We start from the raw sequence: 18,269 nt of genomic DNA, 5'->3' as shown, positions 1-18,269 counted from the left end.
GGACATAGTGTTATATATATATATATATATATATATAGAGGACATAGTGTTATATATATATATATATATATATATATAGAGGACATAGTGTTATATATATATATAGAGGACATAGTGTTATATATATATATATATATATAGAGGACATAGTGTTATATATATATATAGAGGACATAGTGTTATATATATATATATATAGAGGACATAGTGTTATATATATATATAGAGGACATTGTGTTATATATATATAGAGGACATAGTGTTATATATATATAGAGGACATAGTGTTATATATATATAGAGGACATAGTGTTATATATATATAGAGGACATAGTGTTATATATATATATAGAGGACATAGTGTTATATATATATATATATATATATATATATATATATATAGAGGACATAGTGTTATATATATATATATATATATATATATATATAGAGGACATAGTGTTATATATATATATATATATATATATATATATATATATATATATATAGAGGACATAGTGTTATATATATAGAGGACATAGTGTTATATATATATATATAGAGGACATAGTGTTATATAGAGGACATAGTGTTATATATATATATATATTAGAGGACATAGTGTTATATATATATATATATATATATATATATATAGAGGACATAGTGTTATATATATATATATAGAGGACATAGTGTTATATAGAGGACATAGTTTTAAATTAGAGGGGAAAGGTTTCTGCAGTAATATCAGGAAGTATTACTTTACTGAGAGAGTAGTGGATACAGGGAATATCCTTCCTGCACAAGTGGTCGCTGCAAATACAGTGACTGAGTTTAAACATGCATGGGATAAGCATAAGGCTATCCTTCATATAAGATAGAGATAGGTATAAGGCTATCCTTCATATAAGATAGAGATTGGTATAAGGCTATCCTTTATATAAGATAGGGATAGGTATAAGGCTATCCTTCATATAAGATAGGGATAAGCATAAGGCTATCCTTCATATAAGATAGAGATAAATATAAGGCTATCCTTCATATAAGATAGGGACAAGCATAAGGCTATCCTTCATATAAGATAGGGATAGGTATAAGGCTATCCTTCATATAAGATAGGGATAAGCATAAGGCTATCCTTCATATAAGATAGAGATAGATATAAGGCTATCCTTCATATAAGATAGGGACAAGCATAAGGCTATCCTTCATATAAGATAGAGATAGGTATAAGGCTATCCTTCATATAAGATAGAGATAGGTATAAGGCTATTCTTCATATAAGATAGGTATAGGTATAAGGCTATCCTTCATATAAGATAGGGATAGGTATAAGGCTATCCTTCATATAAGATAGGGATAGGTATAAGGCTATCCTCCATATAAGATAGGGATAGGTATAAGGCTATCCTCCATATAAGATAGGGATAGGTATAAGGCTATCCTTATAAGATAGAGATTGGTATAAGGCTATTCCTTCATATAAGATAGAGATAGGGACTATTCATAATATTCAGATTCTTGGGCAGACTAGATGGGCCAAATGGTTCTTATCTGCCGACACATTCTATGTTTCATTAAGTGACAGGAAGCAGAGATCTTAAAAATAACCAGGGATCAGGTTATCATGGAGGCTGGCTTCTATCCTGAACTAGCACAAGCTGTATTGGTGGCTGCTATCCTGAACTAACATTAGATCTGTTTTGGTGGCTGCTATCCTGAACTAACATTAGACCTGTATTGGTGGCTGCTATCCTGAACTAACATTAGACCTGTATTGGTGGCTGCTATCCTGAACTAACATTAGACCTGTATTGGTGGCTGCTATCCTGAACTAACATTAGACCTGTATTGGTGGCTGCTATCCTGAACTAACATTAGACCTGTATTGGTGGCTGCTATCCTGAACTAACATTAGACCTGTACTGGTGGCTGCTATCCTGAACTAACATTAGACCTGTATTGGTGGCTGCTATCCTGAACTAACATTAGACCTGTATTGGTGGCTGCTATCCTGAACTAACATTAGACCTGTATTGGTGGCTGCTATCCTGAACTAACATTAGACCTGTATTGGTGGCTGCTATCCTGAACTAACATTAGACCTGTATTGGTGGCTGCTATCCTGAACTAACATTAGACCTGTATTGGTGGCTGCTATCCTGAACTAACATTAGACCTGTATTGGTGGCTGCTATCCTGAACTATCATTAGACCTGTATTGGTGGCTGCTATCCTGAACTAACATTAGACCTGTATTGGTGGCTGCTATCCTGAACTAACATTAGGCCTGTATTGGTGGCTGCTATCCTGAACTAACATTAGGCCTGTATTGGTGGCTGCTATCCTGAACTAACATTAGACCTGTATTGGTGGCTGCTATCCTGAACTAACATTAGACCTGTATTGGTGGCTGCAGGTTTTCTTTCCTATGTTGCCCTCTCCTCATTTCTATTTGCTATGTATAATTTCAGGAATTTTGCCTCTTTTTCTTTTTTGGTGGGACTAGGAGATGTTAACTTTATATTTTTAGAGGTAAAACCAGTTTCCTCACACTATTTTGTGTCTCAGCCTCCAGAGGTCTCCTAGAAGCCGCACATTTCTGCTATTTGATGGCTCAGGTCGGATTTGGCATATTCACCAAGAAATCAACCAAGTTGGTTCTCATTGGCTCCAACCACAGGTAAGAAGATGGCGCTGATATATAGTCTATAGGGATGAGCCCTGAACCTGTATACATTACTAATGATCATGTGCCTTAGTTTGCCTTTTGCTAAGTTTGCGAGCAATGAATCGATCCAGAGGACGGAGGCCTACGAGTACGCACAGTCCCTGGGAGCCCAGACCATCTCCCTCCCTAATATACAGGTAAGGCCCCCCCGTGTATATTAGGGCTCAGGTCTGTTGTTTGGGACTCGGTAATTACAGACTATTTTCTCTCAGGTTTTTAAGTTCATTTACGCTTGTCGCTTGGCTGAATACGGACTCTCCGCTCAGGCCTTCCATTACTGTGAGGTCATCTCCAAGACCATCATCAAACACCCATCTTACTACTCCCCTGTGCTGGTGGGGCAGCTGCTGGAGGTGAGTCTGCAGACGGGACTCCTTATATCTGCATTATATGGGGGACCCCACCTATTGGGAGAGAAGTGGGTGACCCCTCTGTAAGAGCGAAGCACAACTGCAGAGAGAAGGGGATCTCGGCTCTGTGTCCATTACAGTCAATGGGAGGGATTAGAACTTTTCTACTCATTAAAGGGGGTGTCTGATCTTATGTATAAGGAGAAGCTCTGGAACTTTCCCTATCTACATATTAATTGAACAGGTTGCGGTTCTGCTACAATTGTATCCGGTTTACTTAATCCTATAAACCAGTGGTTCTCAACCTGGGGTACAAGTACCTTCAGGGGTACTTAGCAGTTCTCCAGGGGTTACTCGAAAAATTAGGGAGAGGAACAGGGGGCCTGTTATAGAGGAAAGGAAAGCATATGCATTATACTATAATCATTACAAAATGTCTCTAATATGGGGGACAATTTTTTGGGAATGGGCTGTCAAGGGGTACTCAGGCAAAAAAGATTGAGAACCACCACTATAAACGAACAGCCTGGCCCTATAACTGATACATTGTAACAAATCTGAGCAGGGTAAAGCTTTGTCCGTCCTGCAGCTGTTGTCTACACAAAGGAAAATGCTGATGTTAAACACCGCGGCCAACGTGTGATGAGGCGGTCGCTGCGGACAAGGTTCTAATCTGAGCCATAAAATCATGCAAAAAATAGCAAATGTTACCACTGGACAGACCTGAAACATGCTTCATTAGTGGGGGTGTCCTTCACGGGGCGAGGAGGGGGGTGTCCTTCACGGGGCGAGGAGGGGGGTGTCCTTCACGGGGCGAGGAGGGGGGTGTCCTTCACGGGGCGAGGAGGGGGGTTGTTCTCTGCAGGGCTGGGGGGGGAGGGGAGATGTTCTCCACATGGGTTTTGTCTCTATAGTTTAAACATATATTAACAAAGATTGGAAAATGGCGCAAATTCTGCCACAAGTCTGCATGCTCTGATTTGCTGGCGGTCCCTGTGTTGCACGGCGCTCAGTCCACTCCTAGGTTTCTTTTTCCCTGGTGAACTAGAACGCTCAGCAGTCTTGGACATGACCCGCCTTTCTGTAGCGCAGTTGTGATCTTTGTGTCAGGTGTTTCTGTTCTCACAGACCTCAGCTGCTTCCCTTGTCGTGTAATATTCTGCGCGGAGCCTCCTATCCGGTGTTAACCCTTTGTACACCGCTCTTTCAGGTGTCGTCACATTTGAGGTTCTTTGATCCTCAGCTGAAGGAGAAGCCAGAGCAGGAGCTGTTTGTGGAGCCTCCATGGCTGCTTCACCTCCGGCACTTGGACATGCAGATGAAGGTATAAAAGATTTTTAGTTTTTTTTTTTTTTTTTTACCGGTACTTTTGTGACCACAGAGAACATGGATGAACCAGTCTCTTCCTGTCATGTTGCTTCACCCTTTAGCAAGGAACTGTGGTATACAACACTGGTCGGACCACCCCACAGCAGTACGCCTGCAGCACGCCGAGCTCTGAGCACGACCACGTCAGCCAGTCTGATGGCATCACTGCCGCACACGAGGTGCCCGCTGCTACAGACAACCCGCTGCTGACAAACTTCCTGCCCAGCGTGGTGTCTGCCCCGGGGGTCCAGCTGGCGCTGCCAGGTAAGAGCAAATCCATAGCACTTGTCATGTAGGTGGAGGAGTAGTAACAAATGACATTACTGCTTCCTCACTTCATCACATGTTCTATTTGTTGTAAAAACAGATCAAACATTGACAATGACTACTCTAGAAGTGGTTCAGAAATCTTAGAGCTGCCCCTAGGGGGTCTTCAGTAAAGTCGGCCATATTTATCCTCACTTGGCTTTGGGCACACACTGTAAACAGCAAGCAGACCATTTCTGTATGTTAAGGGTTACTCCGCACTTCATAATCACCTGACCACACGTCCCATCTCTTATAGGCTATGTTCACATCTGTTAGGCCCTATTCACACTACAGTAATTCAGGGCGTATGCCCTTAGGAGTTCCTTTTGCAGATTCTGTCCAAATTGCTGGACATAACATTGCAGCATGTTACACTTTAGTCTGGTAAAATGCTGGAAACCTGACGAACATCATTAACCCCTTAATGACCACGTACGTCCTGGTTTGGCGGTACTTCGTGTACCAAGACGTACATTTACGTCCTGTGTATGACCGTGAGCAGCGGAGCGGTGCTCGTGTCACAGACGGCAGGTTCCGGCTGCTTTCAGCAGCCGGGGACCCGCCGGTAATGGCCAACATCTGCGATCGCGCGGATGTCCGCCCTTAACCCCCTCAGATGCTGTGATCAGTACAGATCTCGGCATCTGTGGCAATGCGCATGTTAAAATAGATGATTGGATCGCCCGCAGCACTGCCGCGGTGATCCGATAATCTGTAATGGCGAACAGAGGTGTCACATGTCCGTCTCCCGGCGTCTCCTGCTCTGGTCTGAGATCGAGCAGACGATGACCGATAATACTGATCAGTTCTATGCCCTATGCATAGCACTGATCAGTATTAGCAATCAAATGATTGCTAAAGATAGTCCCCTATGGGGACATATAAAGTGTGTAAAAAATAAAATAAAATAAATAAATAAATGAAATAAAAAAAGTTGAAACATTTTTAAAAATAAAAAGTGAAAAATCCCCTCTCCCAATAAAAATGAAAATTGTCAGTTTTTCCCATTTTACCCCCAAAAAGCGTAAAACATTTTTTTTTATAAACCTATTTGGTATCGCCGCATGCATAAATGTCCGAACTATCAAAATATAATGTTAATGATCCCGTACGGTGAACGGCGTAAACCTAAAAAATATGTACAAAAATGCTGCTGTTTTTATTCCCCCAAAAAATAAAATGATCTAAATTTTATATATGCAATAAAGTACAGATGACGGCGCAAAAAACGAGCCCTCATACCGCCCTATATACGGAAAAATGAAAGTTATAGGTGGTCAAAATAGGGCGATTACTGATTTTTGTACAAAAAGTTTTCGCATTTTTTATTTTTGTTTAATTTATTTAATTTTATTTTATTTTTTTGTTGCGGTACAAAATATAAAAGTATCTAGCCATCAGTATCAGTTTAATCGTATTGACGCACAGAATAAAGATCACGTTATTTTTACCGTAAATTGTACAGTGTGAAAACGAAATCCTCCAATGTGCAAAATTGTTGTTTTCATTTAAATTTCCTCCCTAAAAATACTTTTTTAGGGTCTGCCGTACATTTTATGGTAAAATGAGAGGTTTCATTACAAAGTACAATTGGTCACGCAAAAAACAAGCCTCTATATGGGTCTGTAGATGGAAATATAAAGGAGTTATGGATTTTAGAAGGCGAGGAGGAAAAAACGAAAACGCATAAATACAATTGGGCTGGTCCTTAAAGTGGAAAATGGGCTTGGTCCTTAAGGGGTTAAAGTCAGTGGAGTCCATTGGGTTCTCAGTGTCTAGTATGTGGTATGGCTTAGGAAGCGAACGTTAGCATTTCCAGCTCTGCCCCTGGTGAGGTTGCCCACGTGCCCATGTGATTAGGACACTTGCCTGGTGTGAGGACAGATGTGAAATGATGGGAGTAGCTGAGAGGTGACGGGCATGACTGGAGTAGCTGAGAGGTGACTGGCATGATGGGAGTAGCTGAGAGGTGACGGGCATGACGGGAGTAGCTGAGAGGTGACTGGCATGATGGGAGTAGCTGAGAGGTGACGGGCATGATGGGAGTAGCTGAGAGGTGACGGGCATGACGGGGAGTAGCTGAGAGGTGACGGGCATGATGGGAGTAGCTGAGAGGTGACGGGCATGATGGGAGTAGCTGAGAGGTGACGGGCATGACGGGGAGTAGCTGAGAGGTGACGGGCATGATGGGAGTAGCTGAGAGGTGACGGGCATGACGGGGAGTAGCTGAGAGGTGACGGGCATGATGGGAGTAGCTGAGAGGTGACGGGCATGACGGGGAGTAGCTGAGAGGTGACGGGCATGACGGGGAGTAGCTGAGAGGTGACGGGCATGACGGGGAGTAGCTGAGAGGTGACGGGCATGATGAGAGTAGCTGAGAGGTGACGGGCATGATGGGAGTAGCTGAGAGGTGACGGGCATGATGGGAGTAGCTGAGAGGTGACGGGCATGATGGGAGTAGCTGAGAGGTGACGGGCATGATGGGAGTAGCTGAGAGGTGACGGGTATGACGGGAGTAGCTGAGAGGTGACGGGCATGATGGCAGGCTCCCGGGTCCATCCTGAGGACATTGGTTGTATCCCGCCTTCTCACCCGTGAACCGTTCACCATGCGCTTTTTTCCAGGTCATTGTTCGTGTGGTCTTGTATATGTCGCAGTCGGTCACAAGGTTTCTTTCTCTTCTAGGCCCTGATAATACTGCCACTTTTTATCAGCCTCCTCCAGTCAGCGAGCCACCAAGCTCTGTGCCACCCCAGATATACGCACCCTCACCCATGCTAGCACCTCCGTTACCCGGGCAAGGGTTTGTGCCTGTCAGCAGTGAACAGGTGCCCACGTATCCCCCCGCTCCCATGGAGTCTGCACAGAGTCCTCAGCCTGCAGAATCTCTAGAGCAATGGAGCCCGGATCCAGGTGAGTTCACTAGCGACAGCCATGTTACACCTTACTGTGATATCTGGGAGGAAGCTGCCAGACACCGCAGCAAGCACTAGGGTTACTGGCAGCGACATTTGTGTGTATTTTTATTACTTAATAATTAAATTCGACAATAGTGTCACATGGCTCCTATTGTAAATATTATTCATGCTCATTACTGCACGCCATGTAGGACTCCTATATTACCTGTAGATGGCAGTGTATGACAGCATGGGATCGGGGTAGGCAGTTCTGTCATGGCCGCCTGTCCTGCTCACTCAGTGTTATTCATTGTCTTTATCTCTCTTCAGCTCTGCAGAGACCCCCAACAAACTCCCCCACAAAAACCACCTTCCACGACACTGGCTTTGACTTCTATGGTGAAATGGCGAAGATGGTTCGTATCTCTTCTCTTAGCATTGAATAAAAATGTATATAAATATTCCTGTGCAGAATTTGATATTTTCTGCCTCTTTCGGTGCTTGAACATAAAGGGGATTTTTGCCGGATCCTGGGGATTTCTGTTCCATGTGTGTGAATAGAACAGGAGCAAAAATGTCCGCATCCGGTCTGCGGTGTGTGAGCAAACATGTACAGCTCGGGGTTTATATGGGGCTGTGACACCAAAAGTCTTGATCAGTTGAGCTCTATGGCAGTGTTTCCCAACCAGGGTGCCTCCAGCTGTAGCAAAACTACAACTCCCAGCATGCCCGGACAGCCGTTGGCTGTAGGCACATTGGGGGAGATTTATCAAAGTTGTCTATTTCCTGCATCAATATAGACCAAACTACAGAGCGTTAGTCCGGTCCATTGTGCGTCTAATTTATGAAAACTCGCGCGGCTCTTGATAAATTCTGCGCACAGACTTCGGGATCTACGCTTTATACTGTATATAATCCCGCTCCAGCACCGTCTGACATTTCTGGACTTTCAGCCAATGCGACTTGTCACTGAAAAGTCTCTTTTGATAAATTCAGCACCAATGTCTAAAATAGACCAGAATGCATCATGTTCTAAAAATCCTCAAAAGCAAAAGTCGCAGAAAAGTCGCACATATTTAGACTGCGACAAATTTAGACAGGAAAACCATTCTGAATCCTTTGATAAATCTCCCCCATTGGTTGGGAAACACTGGACTATGGGACATTGAGACAAAGATCTCTGAGCTGGGAAGTAAAGCATTTTACCGCACGCTGATGCCTGCTTGTTCTCCTGATTGGTCGGGGTCTCTACCAATCAAAAGTTTTGACATTAAATGGACAGGTACACTTTATTCTGCAGTTGGTGACTATTAACCATTTCTGTTCTCTTAGGCTCCAGGGCACAGGTCCAGGACGGTGTCTCAGTCATCCTCTCATATGGTAAGACACTTTTGTTCTATATTCTATGGAGGTTTACCCTCTGTTATAGAGCGGACCCCCTCCTCATCACTGACATTATCTATCCTTATGGGCAGAGACGGACCCGGACCACCTCAGAGTCCTCCACCCACTCAATTGGTTCCACCAGGCGGAGCTCTGTCGGTATGCAGCCGTCACCTCCTCCTATCCCTGAAGTAAAGAAGACAGAACCCAAGAAAGAACCAAAGTCCAATGCTGCACATGGGGTAAGTGGGTCCTTCTGAATCTGGGTGTAAATATATGGGAGTTCTCCCCATACCGGGAAGGTGCTGTCACTTAGATAAACCTTGTGCATAGACAATGACCCATACAGTGATTCACTCCCAGGTAAATGTGATTTCCTCTGTGGCCGTTGTCTTTGTACAATAATATGGCTGAATGTAACATCATGGAGTCTCTGTAGTGACCCCTCTGTGTTGTACGTGGCCGGTGGCTCAGCATCCAGTCCTTATACTTGTCTCTCTTTACACCATTTTGTAGAGCGGGAGAAGTTGGTTTGGCTGGCTGACGAGGAAAGGGAAGAACGAAGCTCACTTACCAGATGACAGGAATAAATCTGTAAGGACGATGGCTCTGAGCGGCCTGTACTCTGCCCCCTGTGCTCTGTCCAGCTGCATCTCTGAGCGGCCTGTACTCTGCCCCCTGTGCTCTGTCCAGCTGCATCTCTGAGCGGCCTGTACTCTGCCCCCTGTGCTCTGTCCAGCTGCATCTCTGAGCGGCCTGTACTCTGCCCCCTGTGCTCTGTCCAGCTGCATCTCTGAGCGGCCTGTACTCTGCCCCCTGTGCTCTGTCCAGCTGCATCTCTGAGCGGCCTGTACTCTGCCCCCTGTGCTCTGTCCAGCTGCATCTCTGAGCGGCCTGTACTCTGCCCCCTGTGCTCTGTCCAGCTGCATCTGAGCAGCCTGTACTCTGCCCCCTGTGCTCTGTCCAGCTGAGTCTCTGAGCGGCCTGTACTCTGCCCCCTATGCTCTGTCCAGCTGCATCTCTGAGCGGCCTGTACTCTGCCCCCTGTGCTCTGTCCAGCTGCATCTCTGAGCGGCCTGTACTCGGCCCCCTGTGCTCTGTCCAGCTGGGTCTCTGAGCGGCCTGTACTCGGCCCCCTGTGCTCTGTCCAGCTGGGTCTCTGAGCGGCCTGTACTCGGCCCCCTGTGCTCTGTCCAGCTGCATCTCTGAGCAGCCTGTACTCGGCCCCCTGTGCTCTGTCCAGCTGGGTCTCTGAGCGGCCTCTACTCGGCCCCCTGTGCTCTGTCCAGCTGGGTCTCTGAGCGGCCTGTACTCGGCCCCCTGTGCTCTGTCCAGCTGGGTCTCTGAGCGGCCTGTACTCGGCCCCCTGTGCTCTGTCCAGCTGGGTCTCTGAGCGGCCTGTACTCTGCCCCCTGTGCTCTGTCCAGCTGGGTCGCTGAGCGGCCTGTACTCGGCCCCCTGTGCTCTGTCCAGCTGGGTCTCTGAGCGGCCTGTACTCGGCCCCCTGTGCTCTGTCCGGCTGGGTCTCTGAGCGGCCTGTACTCGGCCCCCTGTGCTCTGTCCGGCTGGGTCTCTGAGCGGCCTGTACTCGGCCACCTATGCTCTGTCCGGCTGGGTCTCTGAGCGGCCTGTACTCTGCCCCCTGTGCTCTGTCCGGCTGGGTCTCTGAGCGGCCTGTACTCGGTCTCCTGTGCTCTGTCCGGCTGGGTCTCTGAGCGGCCTGTACTCGGCCCCCTGTGCTCTGTCCGGCTGGGTCTCTGAGCGGCCTGTACTCTGGCCCCCTGTGCTCTGTCCGGCTGGGTCTCTGAGCGGCCTGTACTCTGCCCCCTGTGCTCTGTCCGGCTGGGTCTCTGAGCGGCCTGTACTCGGCCCCCTGTGCTCTGTCCGGCTGGGTCTCTGAGCGGCCTGTACTCGGCCCCCTGTGCTCTGTCCGGCTGGGTCTCTGAGCGGCCTGTACTCGGCCCCCTGTGCTCTGTCCAGCTGGGTCTCTGAGCGGCCTGTACTCGGCCCCCTGTGCTCTGTTCAGCTGGGTCTCTGAGCGGCCTGTGCTCTGTCCAGCTGGGTCTCTGAGCGGCCTGTACTCGGCCCCCTGTGCTCTGTCCGGCTGGGTCTCTGAGCGGGCCTGTGCTCTGTCCAGCTGGGTCTCTGAGCGGCCTGTACTCGGGCCCCCTGTGCTCTGTTCAGCTGGGTCTCTGAGCGGGCCTGTGCTCTGTCCGGCTGGGTCTCTGAGCGGCCTGTACTCGGCCCCCTGTGCTCTGTCCAGCTGGGTCTCTGAGCGGCCTGTACTCGGCCCCCTGTGCTCTGTTCAGCTGGGTCTCTGAGCGGCCTGTGCTCTGTCCAGCTGGGTCTCTGAGCGGCCTGTACTCGGCCCCCTGTGCTCTGTTCAGCTGGGTCTCTGAGCGGCCTGTGCTCTGTCCAGCTGGGTCTCTGAGCGGCCTGTACTCTGCCCCCTGTGCTCTGTCCAGCTGGGTCTCTGCTCCGCACACTTTAGGGATGTGTTCACCCTTGGATTTCTGCCACGCTTTGTGGATCCACACACAGATGATCAGCCTCATTGTCTGCAGTGCAGCGGAGGATCTGTAGTAAATGTGGCGCCACTTGTTTGTTCACACACAATCCCCGCACAACATTTCTGATGTGTGTGAACAGAGTTAGATAAAACCCCATTCACTTGCTTAAGATGTGGATTGTTAATCAGGGTAGACTGTTTTCTGTCCTAATCCACCCCAAAAAGTCCAGGGTGGATCTGACACATGGGAACATGGTCTTTAAAGTTTTTTAGCCCTCTAAACTTTCAATTCTTTATTATTTAAAAAAATAAAATAAAAATTATATATTTTTTCAAATGTGCAGCAGTGACTGGATGATGGTGTCCAGTCGACTCATTTTACTGGGTAAGCTGCTGACCACTATGTCCCCAGTACAGGCCCAGTCCCTGCTGCTGTGACATTGTACTCCGGTTTGATCAGTATCTGCTGTGACATTGTACTCCGGTTTGATCAGTATCTGCTGTGACATTGTACTCCGGTTTGATCAGTATCTGCTGTGAACACGGACATTGTATAAATAGGTTGAGCAGAACCGCACTGGAACAGCTCATCTGCTTTATTAGTGTTTTTGCATTGCAGCTTTATTTTTATTTTTTTAAGCACTTATTTCTTCTATCTATTGCCTCCTGACAGTGAGTGTGTGTGACACGCCTGGCATCCCGGGGGGGGGTTGTGACACGCCTGGCATCCGGGGGAGGGGTGTGACACGCCTGGCATCGGGGCAGGTGACACGCCTGGCATCCGGGGGGGTGTGGGGTGTGACACGCCTGGCATCGGGGAGGTGACACGCCTGGCACTCGGGGGGGGGGGGGGGGGGGGGGTGTGACACGCCTGGCATCGTGCAGCCATTGCTGATTCTTGTTCTTGTTGCAGATTGTGTGGGATGAGACCAGACAGCGATGGATTAACCAGGATGAGCCGGAGGGGGAGGATGTGAGTTTCCAGCTGTGGCGGTGGAGTCTGAGGACCGCGCTCTCATCTATAAGGACAAAGAATCTTTTTACTCTAATTCTGTGTAATATTGTGTTTTCCAGAACAAACCCCTACCGCCGCCTCCATCCAGCATGCCCAAGAGACCTCTGGCCGCTCCTGTAGGGCCCGGGGCACCCTTTGCGCCCCCCAATCCTTCAGTTAATGTTTTCTCCATTAAAGCAGGTAAAGTGAATGAGCCATAGGAGCTGTCGTGCACATAGACATGTCTGACTCTTTACTGTAATCAGGGGACACGTCTGACTCTTTACTGTAATCACGGGGACACGTCTGACTCTTTACTGTAATCACGGGGACACGTCTGACTCTTTACTGTAATCACGGGGACACGTCTGACTCTTTACTGTAATCAGGGGACACGTCTGACTCTTTACTGTAATCACGGGGACACGTCTGACTCTTTACTGTAATCACGGGGACACGTCTGACTCTTTACTGTAATCACGGGGACACGTCTGACTCTTTACTGTAATCACGGGGACACGTCTGACTCTTTACTGTAAACACGGGGACACGTCTGACTCTTTACTGTAATCACGGGGACACGTCTGACTCTTTACTGTAAACACGGGGACACGTCTGACTCTTTACTGTAAACACGGGGACACGTCTGACTCTTTACTGTAATCACGGGGACACGTCTGACTTTACTGTAAACACGGGGACACGTCTGACTCTTTACTGTAATCACGGGGACACGTCTGACTCTTTACTGTAATCACGGGGACACGTCTGACTCTTTACTGTAATCACGGGGACACGTCTGACTCTTTACTGTAATCAGGGGACACGTCTGACTCTACTGTAATCAGGGGACACGTCTGACTCTTTACTGTAATCAGGGGACACGTCTGACTCTTTACTGTAATCAGGGGACACGTCTGACTCTTTACTGTAATCAGGGGACACGTCTGACTCTTTACTGTAATCAGGGGACACGTCTGACTCTTTACTGTAATCAGGGGACACGTCTGACTCTTTACTGTAATCAGGGGACACGTCTGACTCTTTACTGTAATCAGGGGACACGTCTGACTCTTTACTGTAATCAGGGGACACGTCTGACTCTTTACTGTAATCAGGGGACACGTCTGACTCTTTACTGTAATCAGGGGACACGTCTGACTCTTTACTGTAATCAGGGGACACGTCTGACTCTTTACTGTAATCAGGGGACACGTCTGACTCTTTACTGTAATCAGGGGACACGTCTGACTCTTTACTGTAATCAGGGGGCACGTCTGACTCTTTACTGTAATCAGGGGGCACGTCTGACTCTTTACTGTAATCAGGGGGCACGTCTGACTCTTTACTGTAATCAGGGGGCACGTCTGACTCTTTACTGTAATCAGGGGGCACGTCTGACTCTTTACTGTAATCAGGGGGCACGTCTGACTCTTTACTGTAATCAGGGGGCACGTCTGACTCTTTACTGTAATCAGGGGGCACGTCTGACTCTTTACTGTAATCAGGGGGCACGTCTGACTCTTTACTGTAATCAGGGGGCACGTCTGACTCTTTACTGTAATCAGGGGGCACGTCTGACTCTTTACTGTAATCAGGGGGCACGTCTGACTCTTTACTGTAATCAGGGGGCACGTCTGACTCTTTACTGTAATACGTTAAATGCACTCCCTTCTTCTTGTCCCTTCTTCCAGGAGGAGCCCGCGCCCGCTATGTGGATGTGTTAAACCCGGGGGGCAATAAAACTACAAACTCTGTGCCGCCACCAGCCGATCTGTTTGCTCCCTTGGCCCCAATGCCGATCCTGACAAATCTCTTTGTCCCTAACGCAGGTCTGTGGTGCTGTTCATGTCAGGTCCCTCCTATGTGCCGTCGGTCCCTCCTATGTGCCGTCGGTCATGTGACAGTTTGTCCCCCCGGAGGGGTGGATTTTTATAAATTGCATCATTGAGTCATAGGGTCGGATTCTTTCATACAAAGGGTTTTCATGTCTTGGAGTATTTTATAGTGATGTCATACCTGTGACTGTCCAGCTGCAACAGAACTACTACTGCCAGCATGCCCTGACAGCCACAATGGGATTAAACTTTAGGCCTTGCTGGGAGTTGTAGTTTTTCCATGCGTTGAAGGACATTTATATTTAATTCTTTGTTTTGCTTTATTTTTTTCTGGCAGTCCCCGAAGAGTCCCAGCCGCCTGTAGGTTCAGAGGCAGAAATGGCGCAACAGTCTGAACAACCTAGTATGGACGGCACCGCACAGACCCAGGTGAGACACTATGTCCTCTGATGGATGTATTGGTAGGTGGTCCTGTATAGATGATATAATGGTCTCTGATGGTTGTATTGGTAGGTGGTCCTGTATAGATGATATAATGGTCTCTGGATGTATTGGTAGGTGGTCCTGTATAGATGATATAATGGTCTCTGGATGTATTGGTAGGTGGTCCTGTATAGATGATATAATGGTCTCTGATGGTTGTATTGGTAGGTGGTCCTGTATAGGCGATATAATGGTCTCTGGATGTAATGGTAGGTGGTCCTGTATAGAGGATATAATGGTGTCTGGATGTATTGGTAGGTGGTCCTGTATAGATGATATAATGGTCTCTGATGGATGTATTGGTAGGTGGTCCTGTATAGGTGATATAATGGTCTCTGGATGTAATGGTAGGTGGTCCTGTATAGAGGATATAATGGTGTCTGGATGTATTGGTAGGTGGTCCTGTATAGATGATATAATGGTCTCTGATGGATGTATTGGTAGGTGGTCCTGTATAGGTGATATAATGGTCTCTGGATGTATTGGTAGGTGGTCCTGTATAGATGAAATAATGGTCTGATGGATGTATTGGTAGGTGGTCCTGTATAGATGATATAATGGTGTCTGGATGTATTGGTAGGTGGTCCTGTATAGAGGATATAATGGTGTCTGATGGATGTATTGGTAGGTGGTCCTGTATAGATGATATAATGGTCTGATGGATGTATTGGTAGGTGGTCCTGTATAGATGATATAATGGTCTCTGGATGTATTGGTAGGTGGTCCTGTATAGATTATATAATGGTCTCTGGATGTATTGGTAGGTGGTCCTGTATAGATGATATAATGGTCTCTGATGGATGTATTGGTAGGTGGTCCTGTATAGATGATATAATGGTGTCTGGATGTATTGGTAGGTGGTCCTGTATAGAGGATATAATGGTCTCTGGATGTATTGGTAGGTGGTCCTGTATAGATGATATAATGGTCTCTGATGGATGTATTGGTAGGTGGTCCTGTATAGAGGATATAATGGTGTCTGGATGTATTGGTAGGTGGTCCTGTATAGAGGATATAATGGTCTCTGGATGTATTGGTAGGTGGTCCTGTATAGATGATATAATGGTCTCTGGATGTATTGGTAGGTGGTCCTGTATAGATGATATAATGGTCTCTGGATGTATTGGTAGGTGGTCCTGTATAGATGATATAATGGTGTCTGATGGATGTATTGGTAGGTGGTCCTGTATAGAGGATATAATGGTGTCTGGATGTATTGGTAGGTGGTCCTGTATAGAGGATATAATGGTCTCTGGATGTATTGGTAGGTGGTCCTGTATAGGTGATATAATGGTCTCTGATGGATGTATTGGTAGGTGGTCCTGTATAGATGATATAATGGTCTCTGATGGATGTATTGGTAGGTGGTCCTGTATAGAGGATATAATGGTGTCTGGATGTATTGGTAGGTGGTCCTGTATAGAGGATATAATGGTCTCTGGATGTATTGGTAGGTGGTCCTGTATAGATGATATAATGGTCTCTGATGGATGTATTGGTAGGTGGTCCTGTATAGAGGATATAATGGTGTCTGGATGTATTGGTAGGTGGTCCTGTATAGATGATATAATGGTCTCTGGATGTATTGGTAGGTGGTCCTGTATAGAGGATATAATGGTGTCTGGATGTATTGGTAGGTGGTCCTGTATAGATGATATAATGGTGTCTGATGGATGTATTGGTAGGTGGTCCTGTATAGATGATATAATGGTCTCTGATGGATGTATTGGTAGGTGGTCCTGTATAGGTGATATAATGGTCTCTGATGGATGTATTGGTAGGTGGTCCTGTATAGAGGATATAATGGTGTCTGGATGTATTGGTAGGTGGTCCTGTATAGATGATATAATGGTGTCTGATGGATGTATTGGTAGGTGGTCCTGTATAGATGATATAATGGTCTCTGGATGTATTGGTAGGTGGTCCTGTATAGATTATATAATGGTCTCTGGATGTATTGGTAGGTGGTCCTGTATAGATGATATAATGGTCTCTGATGGATGTATTGGTAGGTGGTCCTGTATAGATGATATAATGGTGTCTGGATGTATTGGTAGGTGGTCCTGTATAGATGATATAATGGTGTCTGGATGTATTGGTAGGTGGTCCTGTATAGATGATATAATGGTCTGATGGATGTATTGGTAGGTGGTCCTGTATAGAGGATATAATGGTCTCTGGATGTATTGGTAGGTGGTCCTGTATAGATGATATAATGGTCTCTGGATGTATTGGTAGGTGGTCCTGTATAGATTATATAATGGTCTCTGGATGTATTGGTAGGTGGTCCTGTATAGATGATATAATGGTCTCTGATGGATGTATTGGTAGGTGGTCCTGTATAGAGGATATAATGGTGTCTGGATGTATTGGTAGGTGGTCCTGTATAGATGATATAATGGTCTCTGGATGTATTGGTAGGTGGTCCTGTATAGATGATATAATGGTCTCTGATGGATGTATTGGTAGGTGGTCCTGTATAGATGATAATGGTGTCTGATGGATGTATTGGTAGGTGGTCCTGTATAGATGATATAATGGTCTCTGATGGATGTATTGGTAGGTGGTCCTGTATAGATGATATAATGGTCTCTGGATGTATTGGTAGGTGGTCCAGTATAGAGGATATAATGGTCTCTGGATGTATTGGTAGGTGGTCCTGTATAGATGATATAATGGTCTCTGGATGTATTGGTAGGTGGTCCTGTATAGATGATATAATGGTCTCTGGATGTATTGGTAGGTGGTCCTGTATAGATGATATAATGGTCTCTGATGGATGTATTGGTAGGTGGTCCTGTATAGGTGATATAATGGTGTCTGGATGTATTGGTAGGTGGTCCTGTATAGGTTATATAATGGTCTCTGGATGTATTGGTAGGTGGTCCTGTATAGAGGATATAATGGTCTCTAGATGTATTGGTAGGTGGTCCTGTATAGATGATATAATGGTCTCTGGATGTATTGGTAGGTGGTCCTGTATAGATGATATAATGGTGTCTGATGGATGTATTGGTAGGTGGTCCTGTATAGAGGATATAATGGTGTCTGGATGTATTGGTAGGTGGTCCTGTATAGATTATATAATGGTCTCTGGATGTATTGGTAGGTGGTCCTGTATAGATGATATAATGGTCTCTGGATGTATTGGTAGGTGGTCCTGTATAGATGATATAATGGTCTCTGATGGATGTATTGGTAGGTGGTCCTGTATAGATGATATAATGGTCTCTGGATGTATTGGTAGGTGGTCCTGTATAGAGGATATAATGGTCTCTGATGGATGTATTGGTAGGTGGTCCTGTATAGATGATATAATGGTCTCTGATGGATGTATTGGTAGGTGGTCCTGTATAGATGATATAATGGTTTCTGATGGATGTATTGGTAGGTGGTCCTGTACAGA

General features: G+C 46.2%; 1 protein-coding gene across 4 annotated transcripts in view; it reads left to right on the top strand.

The window, feature by feature from the left end:
• SEC16A (SEC16 homolog A, endoplasmic reticulum export factor) overlaps positions 1–18,269 on the top strand; it is a 62,404-nt gene that overhangs the window by 22,206 nt on the left and 21,929 nt on the right. For 3 of the 4 annotated variants that reach the window (XM_056538331.1, XM_056538329.1, XM_056538328.1), the window contains exons 15-28: positions 2,573–2,684; positions 2,764–2,869; positions 2,945–3,085; positions 4,293–4,406; positions 4,513–4,714; positions 7,445–7,672; positions 7,987–8,072; positions 8,989–9,036; positions 9,132–9,281; positions 9,556–9,633; positions 12,462–12,521; positions 12,623–12,743; positions 14,237–14,374; positions 14,718–14,809. In XM_056538331.1, coding sequence (XP_056394306.1) covers positions 2,573–2,684; positions 2,764–2,869; positions 2,945–3,085; positions 4,293–4,406; positions 4,513–4,714; positions 7,445–7,672; positions 7,987–8,072; positions 8,989–9,036; positions 9,132–9,281; positions 9,556–9,633; positions 12,462–12,521; positions 12,623–12,743; positions 14,237–14,374; positions 14,718–14,809 — 1,676 coding nt within the window. The remainder of the gene's footprint in view (positions 1–2,572; positions 2,685–2,763; positions 2,870–2,944; positions 3,086–4,292; positions 4,407–4,512; positions 4,715–7,444; positions 7,673–7,986; positions 8,073–8,988; positions 9,037–9,131; positions 9,282–9,555; positions 9,634–12,461; positions 12,522–12,622; positions 12,744–14,236; positions 14,375–14,717; positions 14,810–18,269) is intronic. The other variant, XM_056538330.1, reaches the window with a different exon arrangement.

This window comes from Hyla sarda, chromosome 9 (assembly GCF_029499605.1).
Source record: "Hyla sarda isolate aHylSar1 chromosome 9, aHylSar1.hap1, whole genome shotgun sequence".
Taxonomy (NCBI): domain Eukaryota; kingdom Metazoa; phylum Chordata; class Amphibia; order Anura; family Hylidae; genus Hyla; species Hyla sarda.
The sequence above is the reverse complement of the archived record's forward strand: the minus strand, read 5'-3'. Positions and strand labels throughout refer to the sequence as shown.